Below are 19,764 nucleotides of genomic sequence, written 5' to 3'. Positions count from 1 at the left end.
TGGAATAGACATATTTCTAGAAGGACACAAACTGCCAATAAATAATGGAAAAACTGAATAGATATAACAAGTAAAAAGATTGAATAATTAATTTTAAAACTTCCCACATGTAAAAGCCTAGAACAAGATAACTGGTGAATTCTACCAAATGTTTAAAGAAGAATTAATACCAATCATTCACAGAATTTCCCAGAAAAATTGAAGAGGAGGCAAAACATCTCAACTCATTTCATGAGGCCAAAACCTCATAGATACCAAAATCTTGATACCAAAACATGAGAGAGACACCACAAAAAACTACAGACCAATATTCCTTATGAATATAGACACAAAATCGTTAAAAAAAACAAACAAACAATAAAAGCCACTAGCAAATCCAGCTAAGCAACATATAAAAAGCACAGGACCAGACAGCTTCACTGGTGAAATCTACCAAACATTTAAAGAAGAATTAATAAAACCCTGGTTAAACTCTTCCAAAAAATTGAAGAGGAGGGAACACTTCCTAAGTCATTCTATGAGGTCAGTAGTATGCTGATAAGGCACTACAAGAAAACTACAGATTCACATCCCTTATGAATATTGATGTGAAAAATCCTCAACAAAATGCTAGCAAAACAAATTCAAAAGCATCTTAAGAGGATTATACATCACGATCAAGTGGGATTTATACCAGAATGCAAGGTTGGTTCAACATATTAAAATCCATCAATGTGATATACCTAATTAATAGAATGAAGGAAAAACTCACATGATTATCTCATTGATGCATAAAAATCATTTGACAATATTCAACAACCCTTCATGATAAAAACATTCACCAACTTGGAATAGAAGGGAAGTTCCTCAACCTGACAAAGGGCATCTATGAAAAACCACAGCTAACATCATACTTAATGGTGAAAGACTAAAACTTCTCCCCTTAGATTAGAAACAAGAGAAAGGTGTCCATTCTAATCATCTCTATTTAATATTATACTGGAGTTTCTAGCCTGATCAATTAATAACAGAAAATGAACAAAAGCATAAAGCTTGGAAAGGAAGAGGTAAAACTACTTCTATTTGCTAATGACATGACCTTATATATAGAAAATCCTAAGAAATCCACTAAAAACTATTCAAGCTAACAAATGCATTTAGTAAAGTTATAGGATACTAAGATCAATATACAAAAAAATTGTGTTTCTATACACAAGCAGTTAACAGTTGAAAAAGAGAATTAAGGGGAAATTTCCATTTACAGCAGTGTAAAAAAGAATAAAATACTTAGGAATAAATTAAATAAAAGAACTACAACATTTGTTCACTGAAAACTACAGAACATCATTGAAAGAAGTTAAAGAAGACCTATATAAATGATAAGACATCCTGTGTTCATTGGTTGGAATAGTGATTATTAAAATACAAAATTCCCCAGAGTGAGGCACAGATTCAGTGCAATTTATCAAAATCCCAGTTGGCTATATTTTCCCTTGAAGTAAGTGACAAGCTGATCCTAAAACTTATATGGAATCACAAGGGAGACTGAATAAGCCAAAACAATCCTTAAAAATAAGAACAAAGTTGGAAGACTCACACTTGACAATTTCAAAACTTACTAAAATGTTACAGTAATTAACTGTGTGGTACTGGCATAAAGACAGACATATAGATCAATGGAATGGAATTGAGAGTCCAGAAATAAACCCACACATTTGTGATCAATTGATTTTTCAAAGGATGCCAAGACAATTCCATGGGGGGAAAATAGTCTTTTCAACAAATTGTTTTGGAACAACTGAATAGCCACATGCAAAAGAATGAAGTTGGACCTTTACCTCACGCCATGTATAAAAACTAACTCAGAATGAATCAAAGACTTAAATGTAAGAGCTAAAACTATAAAACTCTTAGAAGAAAACATAGGGGCAAATCTTCATGACCTTGGATTAGATATGATTCCAACAGCAAAAGCAACAAAAGGAAAAATAGATAAATAAGATTTCATCAAAATTAAAACCCTTTATACTTGAAAGGACACCATCAAGAAAGTAACAAGATGACTCTCAGAATGGAAGAAAATATTTGGAAATATTGATAAGGGACTAGTATTCAGAGTGCACGAAGTACTCTTACAGCTTAACAGTAAAAAGAAAAATAACCCAACTTAAAAATGGGCAAAACATCTGAAGAGACATTTCTCTAAAGAAGACACGCAAATGGCCAACAAGCATACAAAAGATGTTCAACATCATTAGGCGTTAGGAAAATGCAAATCAAAACAATGAGATACCACTTTGCACCCACTGGTGTAAATATTCATGCACCTAATAAGAGATCTTCAAAATAGATGAAGCAAAACCTGACAGACCTGCAAGGAGAAAAGCCTTAGCACATTGTCATGTGCCCATGGCTGCTTCTGCTTGCTCAGAGAGGACAAAAGAAAATACTAGTTTCTCCACAATAAGATACCACCTCACACCTGTCAGAATGGCTATCATCAAAAAGTCTACAAATAACAAATGTTGGTGAGGATGTGGAGAAAAGGGAACCCTTGTACACTGTTGGTGGGAATGTAAATTGGTGCAGCCACTATGGAAAACATTACGGAGGTTCCTCAAAAAACTAAAAATAGAATTACCATATGATCCAGCAATTCCACTCCTGGGTATAAATCAGAAGAAAATGAAAATACTAATCTGTAAAGATAATATGCACCTCAATGTTCATAGCAGGACTATATACAATTGCCAAGATATGGAAGCAACCTAAGTGTCCATCAACAGATGGATGGACAAAGAAGATGTTGTGTATATCTATCTATCCATCTATCTATCTATCTACCTATCTATCTATTTATCTAGACAGATATACACAATGGAATATTACTCAGCCATAAAAAAGAATGCCATTTGCAACAACATGAATGGACTTGGAGGGCATTATGCTAAGTGAAATAAATCAGAGAAAGACAAATACTATATGTTTTCATTTATATGTAGAATCTAAAAAATAAAACGAATGAATGTAACGAAACAGACAGATATATAGAACAAAGTAGTGGTTATCAGTGGGGAGAGGCAAGATAGCAGTAGAGGATTAAGAGGTACAAACTACCATGTATAAAATAAATAAGCCACAAGGATATATAGTACACGCAGGGAATATAGCCAAAATTTTATAATAACCATAAGTGGAATATAACCTTTAAAATTGTGAATTACTATGCTGTACGCCTGAAACATATAATATTGTAAATCAAGTATACTTCAATTAAAAAAAAACTGAATACAGGAAAAAAAAGAAAATACCGCTTTCTCAGAGCAGGAGAAGGATGCATTTGTGAAAATGGCTTTAGACTGTTATCTCTTTCCACTCCATGTGGGCAGTTTTCTGTGCTGCTGCTGGACTTGAGGTGGGCAACAGCTGCCACCTGAAAGTACACAGTTAATTTAAGAACATATTTAAGTCTAGTAATCTCAAAGCCTGGCTTCTTACTGTACTGATTATTATAAGCTAAGCAGGGCCCTATTTTAGCCTACATGTTTTCCAACTTGTCTTCAACCTTCCCTTCATTTTTATTCTGATAAGTAACCACATACTGCTTGGCCCAGTTGGTTTGATGTTGTTTCATTTGATTCCCAGCCTAAATTTCTGCAGAAGGGAGCCAAATAAGGAAAGTTATTGCATGTAAAGTATGACCAGTGAAGGTTATAGTTAGCAAACTCTAGTTGCTTCTGTGTGTTTATGTATGCTGGTGTTAATGAAATATAATGAACTTTCCTGTTGGAACTAAAGAAAAGTTCCCCTCCCCAGAGTACTTTTTACATTGTTTAAAATAGACAATAGAGAGTATCTGCATGGTCTCAGGTTTACATAGCAATCAATACACACCGGTCCTTACTTGGACACTAGTAGCACTGAAGTGTTCGTAGATCAGAGCATTCAAATTCCAGGCGCTCATCTAGATTCAAGATCCCCAAGGAAGGTCATGTGAGGCGGACACCAGGCCAGGCTCACAAGGTTTACTTTCACTACAGAGACTTGGACCAGACAGACAAAATTATCCTGAGGTACCGTGGGTTTACTGTAAGTCCCCTATGTCCAAGGGCTAATTCTAAAGGGTCTCAGGTGCTGCAGTGGTGCTGGGAAAAATCACTCATCATTAACTAGGAACCAAGATTTTCAAAACATGCAACTTATCACTTCTCATGAGGCAGAGAGCCCTGTAGTGGCAGGAATCTCCAATACATAGGATTCTGAATTTTTTGATACAGGCATCTTCATGACTAGATGGTGATGATTAGATTCTGAGTGAAAAAGAGCTTAGTGGTTTGTTCTATGACCTTGAGAAAGTCACTTAACCATTCTAAGGCTCAGCTTCTGCATCTGTAAAATGCAGTTTGAATAGATCAGCACTGTTGAGGTTCAGATGAAATAATGTTTAAAGAATGACATTTTAGTGAGAACTATATAAATGTAAGGTGTTACTCTTGTTTGCTACTGAGGCATCAGTGATAGTGTTTCTTACAGCCCAAGCAAGAGTCAAATTACTGCATCAGAGAAAGACACAAAAACCTGGCATCTGGTTTACCATTCTGGCTTGCGATAGACTGGCAATAGCAAACACTTTACTGGCCCCAAGGAAATCAACCAGAAAACTATTTCACTTTAAATGAAAATATCTTCACTTCTTGGCAGGCTCCATGTGGCCCTGGTTGAAATTTACAAGTAGTCTCAGACTGCCTTTGGCTTTAGAGGCTGTCGCATCTTCCATAATCCCCAGTCTAAGTATTCATTCTGGTACCCTTGATGAACACAGGGAAGCAGATCTGAAGTATTTCTGCTGGCTCACCTTTCACAGGGACTCTTGAAGTTAGAACACCACTTGTTTTAGGTGACTTAAATTGTCTATTTCTTGGCCTAGTAATACTTCGGGGTTTTTAACTAACTACAGGCGTGTACACCTGACTTGGCAGATTTCTCTGGGGGAAGTAGTACTACTAGGAGTTTTCTTTCTGGAGCTTTCAGGGATCAGTTACCAGTGCTTAGCATCTAGTCTGCCAACTGAGAATCTTCATTCAGAGTAGGAAGAAGCAAGCCAAATGACCACCTTGAGGGAAGTCAAGATGCATTCTTTAGAGCTCCAGTGAAACAATATTTGAAAAAAGTTAAATAATTTAAGATTAACAAATATATTTTGCCTCGTTTCACCCTAAGAACCTTGGAACACAGCTTCCAATAAAGCTTGGTAAACTAGGTCTTAGATTAAGTGATGTTAAGTCGTTTCCGTTGGCTTATCCCTCAGTACAAAGTGGCAGATGCTAATCATGCATGTCAGTTTTATCAATTCAGCCTCATTGTGCCACCTGCAGAATAAAGCACCTCCAACAGATTTTGGAAACAAGAAGCAGTTGCTCATTTGTCAGGTTATCAACAACATACAATACACTTATATTAGGATAGTCTGAGGAGAGTTTAATTAGAAAGATATAGGGAGTCTGTAGGGAAACCACAAAAGGTAATGCAGGAATCCAGGGCGAGCAGCACAGCAACAGCAGACTTGTCATCATAAACATAGACCTGAAGGGACGAGAAGAGGCTACTACAATCAGAGGGGGAGATAATTAAGAAGAACAGGTCATCTTGAGAGGAGCAGAGACATTCAATTGAGGAGTACAAGCCAACCTGAGGTGACCCTAGAGGCCCCATAAAAATAAATACCCTAATCTCAGTCTTGCACATCACTCTGTTATCCTGTTGGGGAATCGCATTGGTTGAACCCAAGCAGAAGCCAGAGAGCACAGTAACCCTCGGGGGCAGAAAGCAGGGTGAAGAATGCAATGTGAATCTGGAAGAGGAAAACAGAAGACATGTGGCATAAATTGGTATGATACCAGCAATTCGTCATCCTGTGGGGTCAGGTGTTGGGCATGCTGTCTACTCATAAAAGAAGAGAATTACGGTTACATAAATGTGATTTTAGCCTGCCCATGTGTTAGAGAATGGGTTGGTGAGCCAGCTTTCTCCAGGCAGCTACTGCTGGCAAAAAGCCTCATGATCTGTCCTAGTCCGGCCTAGAATTAGATTTGGTAATAACAGCATACCTATTCTTAGGAGTAAATATTAGAGTGACTACCTATTTTTCTGGTTGAGTTGATTTTAGATTCCTATCTATTATGGTGCCCTACAGCTAATAAGTATCTAATGAACGTTTGTTGCTATGGAACTTGGGAGACAGGCCTAGCTCAACTTTTTCCTTCCATGTCCCAACTTACGAGTGCTTCTACCGTAAAAACCTTCCAAACATCCTGAATATACTCTAGAAACCACTGCTGTAAAATGGAAATGACATATGATTTAAAAATATTATTCAATTTATTTTGGAGCTGCCTATGGATGAAGGTGTTTTTACAGTCCAGTCTGAGAACAGAGCTTCTCTGCTAAAGAAGCCGATTGAAATCCTGGCCAAACAAAAGTGGCTGCATAGGGGAGCAGGGACATTTGCTTCTGTGTTGAGAGGCACAGGAATTACTACCAGAGCCAACTCTTAATCAGGCTCTTAAGAAAATCTTTGACAGCAAAGTTGTCCCTTATCTTGGATGCAGATATTGGGTAACTGGGCCACCTCTTAAAATACTTGCTATTGATCTTTATGAGGATGAAAGAATACATGAAGCTAAACCAAGGAATCTCATCAACAATGAGCTCAACAAATATATGCTGACATTTATTTTTTTCCCCATGTTGATTTATTTTTATAGGCGATAGTGCCCTCTTGTGATTAACATATGAATAAACTTCTGATGGCTTGGCATGACCAGTGAGATTTCAATTAAACATGCCAATTGAGGCAAAGAACCTCACTGGCACCATAAGAAATAGAAAGTGTTTTTCAAATTTGCCCAGGTGAGAAAAGGCATTGTATAGTCACAAGGTGTCCAGCGAAAACACTTTTGGAAGTTTTGGAGATGATGAGTGTGATAGCAGTGTGGCATACACACACACACACATATCTCATTTGGTTGGTACATGTAATAACTGTTTGTATCTGATTAAGCAGAACAGTTCATTCATTGCCTGCCTATGTGGGAAAACCATTAACTGTATTTGACTGCAAAACTCACTATAGGTAACTACTAGAGCAGTTACATCAGAATAATCTTTGAATATTCAGTGGCAAGGGTGAGTCAACAACATTAAGATCCTGGAATGGACTGGGTTCATGTACTTTAAACAACAAAGCAGGGCTGGGGATAGTTAGGGGATTTAAGAAACACAAAACCAGCTGCACATGCAACTATTAAAATATAAAATATTAGGAGGTTCTTTCTGAGCCAAGATTTTCAACCAGCTAAACATGAGAGGGAAAGCTACAAACAGCAAAACCTCTGGAATCAGTGTTTACAGCTGTAACTCAAGGAGCAACCTTCAGGTGTACAGCATATAGAAAAATGTATGGGATGTAATGTGGCATTTTCACTGACAATTACCCGTTAGTGTTTTCATGCGTGTAGCTCATGGAAAAATAAAGCTAGAATTTGCAATTGGCTAGCTTTGAAATCAACAGTATTATGAGCAATCAGCACTATGATCTACCATTATTTAGAACCTAAATTTTACCACTATACACTCTAAGCTTTAGTTTTTACATGGGTTCATATTAGGGTCTAAAATTCTCAAAATCATTTGGTTGTTTCATATCTTAGCTATAATACACATTTTATTATAGAGGCAAGTCCTCAACGATTTTAGAGAGCTACATGTGTTCATTCTTAATCATTAGGAATATTAACTCACTAATCTGCTTTAAAGATTATTAATGAATTCTTCCCAAAATAGAAAGTAGTTCTGCTTCCTTTCTCAGCCATCAACACAATGTTGTTAATAAACTTATTACCTCAAAAATACTTTCCAAGGAGTTGTTTTCTTCATTGGAAAAAGTACATTACTATGTCTCCTATCAGGTATCAGAGTGATCAAAGTCTGCAGAAACTCCTTTTGCTTTAGAACTGCTCTAAATGATTCTCTGAGAAGGCAGACTACCTGCTGATGTGCAGATGTGTAGTCTATCTGTAAATGAGCAGATTTTTACACATAGCCTGAAGAGATACACAACAAACCATCCTTACAACATATGATATCTTTAATTAAATTGATATTGGTGAGTTAAAAAACATTAAGTGAGAAGATGACAGCTAGGGAAATAAGGTATTCTTATGACTATTTATAATAAAACGTTTAAAATAAAAAAGTAAGAAACATCAATTGGCTTTGTAATTGAAGAGAGAAGACTAAGTATTGTCTTCCCAGTTCTTGTACAAGCACAGCCCACAGGAGAATAATTCTTACATAAAAAGCACAGGGAAAAGAATTGTCAATTTTTTAAATACATTTTTGTTTCTCAAAATTATTTGGGAGAACTTTGCCCAGTCGGGGATGAGCAAAAACAAGATGTAAGAAACATCAAAGCTGGGGGCATCTAGTGTTAAGAGTGTCTTGGAGAATACAGCAAAAGAGAAATTACTTCATTAAATATTATAATTTGGTATGTAACATGTACATTTAAAATTCTGATTAAAGTGACTAAAAATGACCTATTTTTTTAAAAAAAAGTCAAATAAGAACTTAGGGGATAAAACTCAAGTTATATTCACTCTCGGTAATAACTCGATGCGAGAATATAAATTCTCTCACTTTGATAAACATGGATATAAAATCTTGCTGTTTGTATTCTAGGTTTTCCTAAGTTTTCTGTAAAGAGTGATTCATGTCAGGTCACATCTAAATGACTCAACATTTTGAGCTAAAAGGCTGTTTACACAATATACACATTCTGTACTTACAGAGCAAAATAAGCTTAACAATTTTATATTAAAAAACTGGGATACAGTAGGATTAGTAGCACCATGAAAAATAATTCTTCCCCCAAACTGCAGTCTTTTATTTTACTCAGTGTGATTCTTCTCTTAATTGAATTTTTAACGTGCCATTTTAGTTACTGGGCAAAATATATAATCTTCATCTTATAATCCTTGGGGAAAGTCATTCTGGACCCAAAAAGTAAATTCATTTCCTTATTTTGTTCGTAGAAAAATAGTAGAGACCTTGCTCTGGCACATTGCTGAGGTACATTTGAATCTTCATGATTACTAGTCAGCATGTTCTCCTGGTCATATATAGTAGCACCATTGGTGGCAGCAGTGGTAAAGTTGGGGAGAGTGAGACGTTGCATCCTGGGAAATATATATATATATATATATATATATATGTATATACATATACATATATACATATATATATATATATCACATTTAAAAACACACAAGGAATTCTTCAAAATGTTATGTCCTCTTCATGCACACTTGACATCGACTAATACGTGTCCTCAAGTCTCCTGCTTTCAGCGTTTCTGACTGAGGTTTGCTGGGAAATAAGAAACAAGATTATCAGATTAGCCTTTTCTGGTATTTGGTTCAAATTCATATGTAAACATTCTCTTTGTGTTTCAGTAGCTCTTCTGATGACTTACTGGTTAACTTTTGAGCAATGCAATCTAACGCAATGACTGCTATAGCCTAAGAGTCATTAGTGGTCATAGGTATTTTTGTGATTCTCCTCCCTGCTGCCATTACCCTTGTCTATTTGTCTCTCCCTCTCTTTCTCTTATACATTTTTTTAATGGTCCTAGAATGAGAGGGATCTGGGCAATTGATGATGAATAAATGATAATACATAACACATAACAATTACATAAAGATGATACATAAGAAAAATATTAATGATAACAAAAAAAGCAACATATAAAAATAAATTGAAATTGAAAAAAAATTCCAATAGGATAAAGTAGCCTGAGGTACATGTATCATACGTGGTCTTACTCAGTCAAACACTTGGATGAGAGCCTTGAAAACATTCTGGGAAAGGAGACTACTGGACTGGGGAAGGCAACACAGATTATTGCTTCAATTTCTGGGGTGGCTTCAGTTGCTCACTTGTTATTGAGCAGGTCACATAACCTTTCCTTGCTCTGTTTTGCTTTTGAAGAATTATTACCAAGCCATCTCAAACTACATATACCTATTATTAGCCAAGTCTGCTTTGCTGACCTGAATCTGGTATATGAGGAGAACAAGCAAGAATAAACGACATGGTCCTTTAAATTCCTAATATTTGTTGGGTATAAACCATCCATGAACTGCCTCTCTGTTCGCTAGCACCTCTGAAGGAAGCTTAGGACCTAAACTAAAGCCATAAGCACCTTACCTGAACATGTCTGACACATCTACAGTTGCCAGCCAAAAGCTGTAGGAGTTGGCATAATAGTTGCAGGTCCCCCGCCCATGACACTCAATGAAGGGAGCTGAACGAAACTCTTCCAAGCAGGAACCAGGGGAGGCCAGGGCTTGACCTGAGCCCTCTGCCCCTGCACTTGTGTGCTAGAAAAGACAAGGGAAAATGTGCCACAATACCCATGTGCCATGATACCCTAGCGAACATCCAAAGATATATGCTGAGCTGGGCCAAAAATTCAAAGCCAGTGAAGGAACTAGAGCCAGTGGTAACAGAACAGTATCCACACCAAAAGTATCCAACAGAAGAAACAGGCAGATTATGAAAATATGTTCCAGCAAATGTATGAGAGGGAACACAGTGCTTGGATAGAAGCTATATGAGGTTCAAGCTTCCTACTACATAAATGATACGGATTCCTCATATTAGATAGAAATGTAGATATGACGGACAGTCAGCTTTGATGACAAAGACAAGGAAGAGTGTTGCATACCATCATGAAGGAATAACCAATCCAGAGAGAATCCCATCCCTGAGGACAACGGGGAATCTGGATGGTCTGACTGTGAACTGCAATCACCACGGCCGGAGCTTCACATACTGCGCATCTGGTAAGGGAAAGGCAGAAGGAACACAATCTACAGAGTAAGCATGTGGGAAATAGCAGTCCCTCTTCTTTGGAAGGCTTCCTGGTATAAAAGCCCATTAAGGTGTCTTCAGTGCTCAGAAAAAGAGGAGAAAAACGCACTTTGAGAATTGCTTCTGCATAAGCCCAGTCTCCCAATATACATAATAAATTTATAAATGAAAAGTGTAAGCTTTTTAAAAAAGAAACTACAGAACCACTGCTACAGCATTTTCATTTTCTATTCTGCCCTAAATTTGTATCCATACTTGCTATAGTCAATGTCATAATTGCTGTAAGAGTTTGGCTTAGTGTACCGCACATACTACTTGCTGTCAAAGTGCCCAACTGGAGGGGAGACATTTAGTAATGCTAAAACGGTGGTAAGAACAATGTCTAGCAAACTTAAAAAGACAAGAAACAGACACTTTCTTAATCCCCACCCATTATTTTTGGCCCAAAGGATATTTATTAACCATTTGGCCATATCTGTAGAAGTACAACACACCCAGAATGCTGGGCAAGTACCCAGGCACTTGGAGATGTGGCTTAAATCTATAAAATCAAGTAAAATACAGCTGAGTCTACCAAATCTTTAGTAAAGAGCATGAGGGTACCTTTTGAAATATGACTAAACCAATTTGGTAAAGTTTATCTACAAAATAGGGAATGCCTTTAGGGGATCTTTTATTCCCAAGGTTGGGACTGACAAAAAAAAAAAATCACACACAAAAAAATGAATTCCCATAGGATTTGGGCAAATATATTGAAAAGGGCACCATGGATTTGCTATTAAGAGAGGCTGAACGAGGTTTAACCTTTATATTCAATGTCAAAGAAACTAGAGTTTCCAGTGATTCACCCTTTATGGTTACTAGACTCCTAGGTCAATTGGGTCATGATCAGAATGAAAATGGCAATATCTAACATGCCTAGGAGGTCGAGTTAAACTAGGGTTCTAATGTAGCAACACTCTAGGAAATCTCTATTAATGGTACCACCCTCCTCTTAGTTACTCATGTGCCAAGTCTCAGCTACCACTTTCTCCTTCCCATAACTAATCATGCCAAATCTTATTTATTCTATTAATGTGATACATGTACCCTACTGAGAGTTCCAATCCACTCCTACCAGGACTACAGCAATATTCTCAATCTAACTGCTCTCTCCACCTCTGGACTATCCCCTTTGAAATCCATGTTATACACTGATGCTTCTGTAATCTTCCCTGAAAGCTCAAAAATGTCAGATGTCCCCATTACATACCAAATAAATTCAGAACTAAAACCTAACATTGAAAGCCTTCTACAGTCTAGGTCCAGGCTAACTTTCTGATCTCTTCTCCCTCTGCAACTTTTAGAAACTACATTCTAGACCTATCAGTCTACAACCCATTCCAGTGTTCTCTACCTAGTATGCCTTTCTCCCTTATAAATGCCTGTGTCTCAAGTCCTTTAAATATCCCTTTCCCAGTGCTTTCATAACACTTTACTGGATCTATGGCAGCACTTAGCCCAAGCCTGATACATATTAATTTACATATATTTGCCTAGTGACTAGACTGTGAGCTTCTTTTGTATATTACACTAGTCTATCATGGGTCCTGGTCAAAAGTAGATCCCTGATAAATATGGATCGAACTACATACTGCACTGAGTATTATAAAGGCACCTCTATTCTACCTAACCTGAGATGAATATGATCAGATTATTAGCTTTGGACTCATTTCTAACTAGCTAAACTAACTAGCTAAACTAACTGGAGATTGATAAAAATCAAAGGTATACCAGTGTCTCACCGACTAATGAATGGCTGGATGCTCTGGCCCTTCAGGGGCTCCATGCTCATTGGCATGGGCTCTGGGGTGGAGAGCCAGTAAGAATAGTCATTTCTTGAAGCAAAGTTGCAAACATTATTGATGTTGCAGAACATGAAAGGCATGGTACTGAAGCGACGAAGGCAGCTGCCAGCCGTTCCTGGGAAGAATGGGGAGAAAAAGAAAAAATGTCATGATGATTAGTTTCTTCTAACATACTAACAACCTTTTAAAGAGGAACTTTCCCCCATCTCTTAGATAATAAATATACTTTACTTCTTCAGTTATAAGATGCACATTTACTCATGTTTTTACATCTCTAAAATCAGGAGAGATCTTACAACTTATGTAGACATTTATTGTGGTAGCTTATTATATACTCCCCAGCACTGTTTTTAAACTGGTGAGGCATCTTATAAACAATGGTGTCTTATGGAGAATATTGGGTAATTTATTGTAGACGAGTGAAAGGCACACACTGATTCCTTATAATATCATATCAGTATTTCCTCTCCGGGCTGTCCTCGCTTCTTCCAAGACATCCCCAGTGTATGTCTTATGTGGGTTCACAATCTCTTTAAGCCTAGGGAAAACTGTAGTGCTGACTAATTATGCATAGCAACCATAGACAGGTTTGCAGGTAAATAATACAAGGGAAAAAAGTGAATAAGGGAGAAAGGAAGAACGTAAGGGGAAAAAAAAGGAAAGGAACTAGAGTCTTTAAATTTCTGAGCTGGTAGGGGCAATAGAGGTTATCTCTACCAGCGATTAGGCCATTCTTTTCTCATTTACTCACAAAAGAATGATGAAAAATGATGTAACCCCCTCACACATTTTTAAGTTGACATCTCAAATTTTTCATCAGAAGTTTAAATTGATACTGTGCCAGTTATTAAGTTATTGCTTATTGTCTCTTGGCTTCAAACCCACCCTTCTATACTTTGTAATACCGGAGCCTGGAATTTTGCAAACCACATTTCAACATTGCCAGCTGTCATTTGTAGTGTTTTGTGAATATTTATATTTAAAAACAAACTTTGACATCACTCTTTTAAATGTATCCAATGTAAGTATTTGAAACCTAACAATAAACCTTTTGAAAAGTGCATAAACTCATCTTTAATAACTGGAAATTATACAGTGCTCCTTTTGCATTTGGAAATTATATTTCCATTCCACTTCTCTCACACAGTTTTATCCTAATGTATTTTTTTTTATTTTTGAAAGTCTTTTACTGATTATCCAATCATAGTTTTCTGAAACAAAAATTTAAAGTAACTTTTAAAAACTTTCTGTGACCCTAAGGCTTTACATGTTAAATATTTTATTTTGAATGGTCATCATCATAATAATTACTAATTCACATTGATCAAAAAGATAGTTTATTATAAAATTTGATAATTACTAAACGTTAAAAGAAAACTTTTATTGGAAATGCATTTCCTAATGAGATGGATTAGAAGTGAATTATAGAGCCTGAGTTGATGGAGACTTTAACAAAGCCATTTTGAATTGTTCCTCTGAATTTGTCCCCTAGAGGTTTTCATGTTTCAAGGCAATATGCCATAGTATGAGTCTTTTATAAAGTGGGAGATGGGTGGTAGTGAAAGGGGACGTGGGAAACAAGATTATCCAAAGCACATACACAGGCAGTTCGACTTTAGGAGAAAGTACATATGAAAGTTGAGGATTTGTAAACTAAGTCCTTTAAAATTATACATTGGAAATTCCTCATGTATCCAAAGGGGTATGCTTATCTCAGGCTGAAGGTGACTGACAAAAGACCAATAATTCTTAAAACTGGTAGACTGTCAGAATCACTGGGAATTTTTATATAATAGGTTTGGGATGGGCCTAGGAACCTTTTCAAAAGTTCCCCAGGTTGAAAAGCATTGATTTATTGTAATTTATACTTTTTTCAGAAAAAAATGGCTCAGAGAGGTGAACGATTTCAAAGTCATGTGAGAGCAAATAACAAAACTGACATAACTGAAAAACGAATGGGTTTAGAATTGGTAGGTGTTACAAATGAAACTATCTTCAAACTAGAAACAGACTCACAGACATAGAGGACAGACTTGTGGTTGCCAAGGGGTAGGGGGTTTGGGGAGGGTTGAACTGGGAGTCTGAAGTTAGTAGATGCAAACTATTATGTATAGAATGGATAAGCAACAAGGTCCTACTGTATATAGCACAGGGAACTATATTCAGTATCCTGAGATAAACCGTAATGGAAAAGAATATAAAAAAGAATGCATATATATGTATAACTGAATCACTTTGCTGTACAGCAGAAATTAACACAACATTGTAAATCAGCTATACTTCAATAAAAAAAAAAGAATTGGTAGGTGTTGGAGTCAATTCTTATCTCCATCACTTTCTGAGTGTGTGGTTTTGAATAAGTCACTTAACCGCTTAGCCAGTTTGTGTGTGTGTGTGTGTGTGTGTGTGTGCGTGCGCGCACGCGTGCGCGTGCATGTGGGTGTGTGTAGTGGAAAAATACAATACTTGTCCTATATCATTCTTGATCATAGTTGTGAAAATCAAATTGGATAATGAATATGAAAGTACTTTTAAATTATAAAGTAATTTAAAAATAAAACTAACATTACTAATCAGGGACAGAGATGGAAATATCCCTGGCCTCAGAAAGAAAAGGAAGATGTGCATAAAAGGAATGCCCATAATGATGAGAACATGGGTGTTTGGTTATATTTATGCTGTAGGCTACCCATAATGATGCAGAATTCTGGTTATAGTTTCTAAACATTCAAAGAGACTGTGATCTCATGAACTCTCAATGCCTCTATTAAAACTATAGACTAATGGTCCTAGTATGCTTTTTTTCTCCCAGACAGAACAGTTTTAGTATTCAGTGTGTTTCCTCCACCCTCTTTTTTATACACCATAATCCTTTCACTAATCCAGCAGAGACTATGTATTTACTTAATCAGGTGATTGTTTCCTTAACATCAAACCTATAACTATTCTTTGCTTAGCCATCAAGATATCTCCAGTTTGATCCTTGAGTGAGCTCTAAGCATAGACCCTTGCAATCCAGTATCACACTTGGGATCTTGGGCCCTATCATGGCCTTCCTATGTCTGAGGCATAAGCTGTACCTGAGTCAGGGCCAGTTTATAGCCTCTACGTCTGAATACATACTATGATAGGTCTCGTTTGACCAGATACACACATTTTGAAAAGTTATAGTGATATACAGGGTAAGAGATCCCATTTTTTCTTTGCATTACATTTGTGAATTTCATGATGTTCAAAAACATCTAATGCTTTCTATTCACTAGATAGGTTAGAGATTTGAAGTTTATAAGCTTGATTACGGGTATAAGCTAGACTCTGACAGTAAAGAGAGAACGGAATAAAAGGAGAAAAAGTTTATGGGAGGGCTTCCCTGGTGGCGCAGTGGTTGAGAGTCCGCCTGCCGATGCAGGGACATGGGTTCGTGCCCCAGTCCGGGAAGATCCCACATGCCGCAGAGCGGCTGGGCCCATGAGCCATGGCCGCTGAGCCTGTGTGTCCGGAGCCTGTGCTTCGCAACTGGAGAGGCCACAATAGTGAGAGGCCCGTGTACCGCAAAAAAAAAAAAAAAAAAAAAAAAGTTTATGGGAGAAAAACTAGAGAAAATTATCTAAAAGATAAGAATATTTTCATAATGAAGATTTGTTGATTCTAAAATTAGAAAAAGATGCTACATAAAGAAAGCAAAAGAGAGAAGGAAAAGTAGCAGAGGGAAGATGAAAAGGAAAAAAAGAGAAGTAGAAGAGAAAGAAGAAAGCTGTTTGGCAAACTCCTACTTTATTAGGCTCTTTAAAATGACCTGTGACTACTGGCTTCCATGTAGGTAGATGTGCCTGGCAGGTGTGGCCATGTGCCCTGGAACAGAGTGAGCACAGCAGACCTCTGGAGGTCTCTGTTGCTGCAGAACTGTTTTCACAGAATGGCCCAGGTAAAGAGACTTCAGAAGGCCTCTTACTATGGAGACCCCAGAAACTGGAGACCTAGACTATCTTCTTAAATGTCTTTATGGAGGCAGAAGGGATAGTGATTTCTAAAATAGGCAGCCCCAGGTCAAACAATGGGGCCTCAAAATGAAAAGTCAGAATTCCAGAAAAAGAAATGTTAGGGATTTGGAAGAGGTCTTGAAAGTCATTCAGTCCAGCCTCATCCCATCAACAAAACTGCCCACCCTATAGCATAGAGAAGATGCATGAGAACACATTAAATGAAGTGGATCCTATATGGAAATATGGTGCTTTGTACAGCTTTAAACTACTCTGATAACACTTTATAAAGCTAAGGTGCTTATTCATGAACTAGCAAAATTAAGCAATGACCTTACTTTCTTTGATCTAGAATCCAAGATTCTCTTCAGCAACTTATCTTTAACTTGATAAAGACCAGTGTCAGAAAAGAGGAAACTATCTCCCATGAGTTACGAACACTGCCCCCTTAAGCAGCTGCTATACTATAGAGAGCCCAGAGAATCTGTTTCCTCAATAACTAAGCTAACAAAAGTACATATGGCCCTTTCCAAATGCCTTGCTTTAGGCCAAGAATTGTACCTCACACTAGCTAATCAATGCTTTTAGTTTAAAGTTAAATATTATTTATTTAAAACTTATAGTGAATATATTCAGCTGCCCTTGACATGATCTTCAGTTTAGAAGCCCCAAAAGAATAGAGAGAGACACTTTGGCCAAGGCTACTCTAGAACCCAACAAGATTTTCAAAACAAAAACAAAATGCATAGTAAGAAATAAGATGCTGATTATCTCACCCAAGTCTTGACCGTGAGCTCTTTTATTTCCTTGTACATACAGGAGTGAAAAGCCTTCATAAACCTGGATAGTTCCCTGTGGGCATTGTGGTGCATCTGTTGTCTGGCTGTGACGTGTGATGAGAAATCCATGGGCAACAGAGGAGGTTCCAGGGGGACCTGGGGGACCTTGCAATCCATCTGGCCCGGGGGGACCATCCAAACCACGGATACCTATTTCCAAAGAATCATCAGTATACAAATTAAGTAAGCTCTGATTCCCTATTATGGCTATCGACACAACATTATGACCTTGTTTGATTAGTTAATATTTATAGAATGTCTACAAAGGCATTGTCAGATATCATGGATTTGGAGATAAATAAAATACAGTCCCTGCCCTCAAAGAGATTTAAATGTATTCTTTTTCTTCTGAAATTGGTTGATGACATTAGGCACTAAATAAATACTGAGTGAATGGAACATTAGATGGGAAAGTGTGATGCTTATTTGGGGGGTTTGTGTTATCTAGTCTCTTGCTGTACTAAAGGAGTGCAAACCCCATGACGAAATTTCAGCCTGCTGTTTTGTTCATCAGCGAGAAAGGAGGGGTGTGGCTGCCATCAACCTGCCAGCTTCAGTGCTGATAAACATTTTCCTTTGAATCTGTCTGGGGAATTATTCTCACGCATACCTTTTTGTTTAGAGAATAGGCTGGGTACTCTAAGGAAACTTCTCAAAATGTCTAATTTCAATCTACCACTGGTTCCCATTCTCCATTTGGCCACTCGAGCTTATTTAAAAATTTTCTCTATTTACAGGCCTTTGGCCACTGTGTGTATAGATTTTCATTTGGGGGAATTTCACAGCAATGCCCATATATGTGATGAAGATGGCACTAACTTGTTTCTTCCCTAGAAATACAGTTAATGAAACAGGAGGGTGTTGGTTCTAGGAGCAACACAGTTATCACCGACCTGCCTTGTTGCCGCTGCTAGTTTTTACCAATACAAACCTTTATGCTTATATTATTTAGTTATATTTATATTAGCTAAAGTTGTTAAAACATATTGAGGGACTTCCCTGGTGGCGCAGTGGTTAAGAATCCGCCTGCCAATGAAGGGGACACAGGTTCGAGTCCTGGTCCGGGAAGATCCCACATGCTGCGGAGCAACTAAGCCCGTGCACCACAACTACTGAGCCTGTGCTCTAGAGCCTGTGAGCCACAACGACTGAGCCTGCGTGCCACAACTAGCGAGTCCATGTGCCACAACTACTGAAGCCCACACGCCTAGAGCCCGGGCTCCGCAACAAGAGAAGCCACCACAATGAGAAGACCACACACCGCAACGAAGAGTAGACCCCGCTCGCCACAACTAGAGAAAGCCCACGCGCAGCAATGAAGACCCAACGCAGCCAAAAATAAATAAATAAAATAAATAAATTTATTAAAAAAACACTGAAAATTATCAGAAGTTAAGTACAGTGAGTACCTGGAAAATCCTCATTTTGAGGAAAAGTTGGGTTTTCCAGTGCTCTAAACACATAAATAAAAACCACCTTTCTATGCTTCTCTTATATTGGCACATCTGTGTCATCCCATTTTTCCCAAGCAACAGACTCCCTACCTAGCTATGCTCTCTCAAGAGGAGGCTCTCACAGCTTCAATCGGAGGCCGTACGTCCAGAGGTCCCCCAGACTTAAAAACTAGTATCAGCAGCATGTCTCACCTGGCTGGCCTGGTAAACCTGGGTCTCCTTTGTGCCCTCCTGCACCATCAAAGCCAGGGAGTCCATTGCGTCCAGGATCTCCTGGAGGGCCAATTGGACCTATAGGAAAATGAAGTAGGGTTTTCAAATGTGGGTAGAATAAATCCACATCCAGATAGATTTGGGACACTTAGGTCCTCGAGTGTCACTGAAGTCATAATCTGGTTTTGTCTTTAATTCAGATAAATGAAGGAACAGCTCAAGCCCAGGACAAAAGAAGCAGACAAGGATTTAGCTTTAATTTTAAACAATTCATTTGCCTCTGTGGAGATTTCCATAATATGGCAGTTGTGTTCTCCTCGCCTTCAGAACAAGATAGAGCGCAAGGCCAACTTTTATTATATATCTCACCATAGGCAAGGCTGTTACTGCCTGGTACACTTTATTTATGAAAAAACTGCTATTAAGCCACCTGATAAAACAGAAAGACAAGTTAGTTTCTAGCTTTCTTTTTAATCAAAGTTGGCTGCAAGCATAGAGTCAAATGGCCAACTAGATAGGA

At 37.7% G+C, this 19,764-nt stretch overlaps 1 protein-coding gene across 2 annotated transcripts in view; it reads right to left on the bottom strand.

Annotated features, from left to right (window-relative positions):
* Nucleotides 1-9,323: 9,323 nt before the first annotated feature.
* The window catches only part of COL4A5 (collagen type IV alpha 5 chain), a 226,166-nt gene continuing 215,725 nt past the window's right edge, over nt 9,324-19,764 (bottom strand). For both annotated transcript variants that reach the window (XM_065900585.1, XM_065900587.1), the window contains 6 exons: nt 19,224-19,322; nt 17,515-17,727; nt 12,696-12,873; nt 10,766-10,880; nt 10,246-10,418; nt 9,324-9,405 (listed from right to left, as the gene is read on the bottom strand). In XM_065900585.1, the coding sequence (XP_065756657.1) occupies nt 9,324-9,405; nt 10,246-10,418; nt 10,766-10,880; nt 12,696-12,873; nt 17,515-17,727; nt 19,224-19,322 (860 nt within the window). The remainder of the gene's footprint in view (nt 9,406-10,245; nt 10,419-10,765; nt 10,881-12,695; nt 12,874-17,514; nt 17,728-19,223; nt 19,323-19,764) is intronic.

The sequence above is a fragment of the Phocoena phocoena genome, chromosome X (assembly GCF_963924675.1).
Source record: "Phocoena phocoena chromosome X, mPhoPho1.1, whole genome shotgun sequence".
Lineage (NCBI taxonomy): Eukaryota > Metazoa > Chordata > Mammalia > Artiodactyla > Phocoenidae > Phocoena > Phocoena phocoena.
Note: the sequence above shows the minus strand (reverse complement) of the source record. Positions and strands in the feature narration are given on the sequence as shown.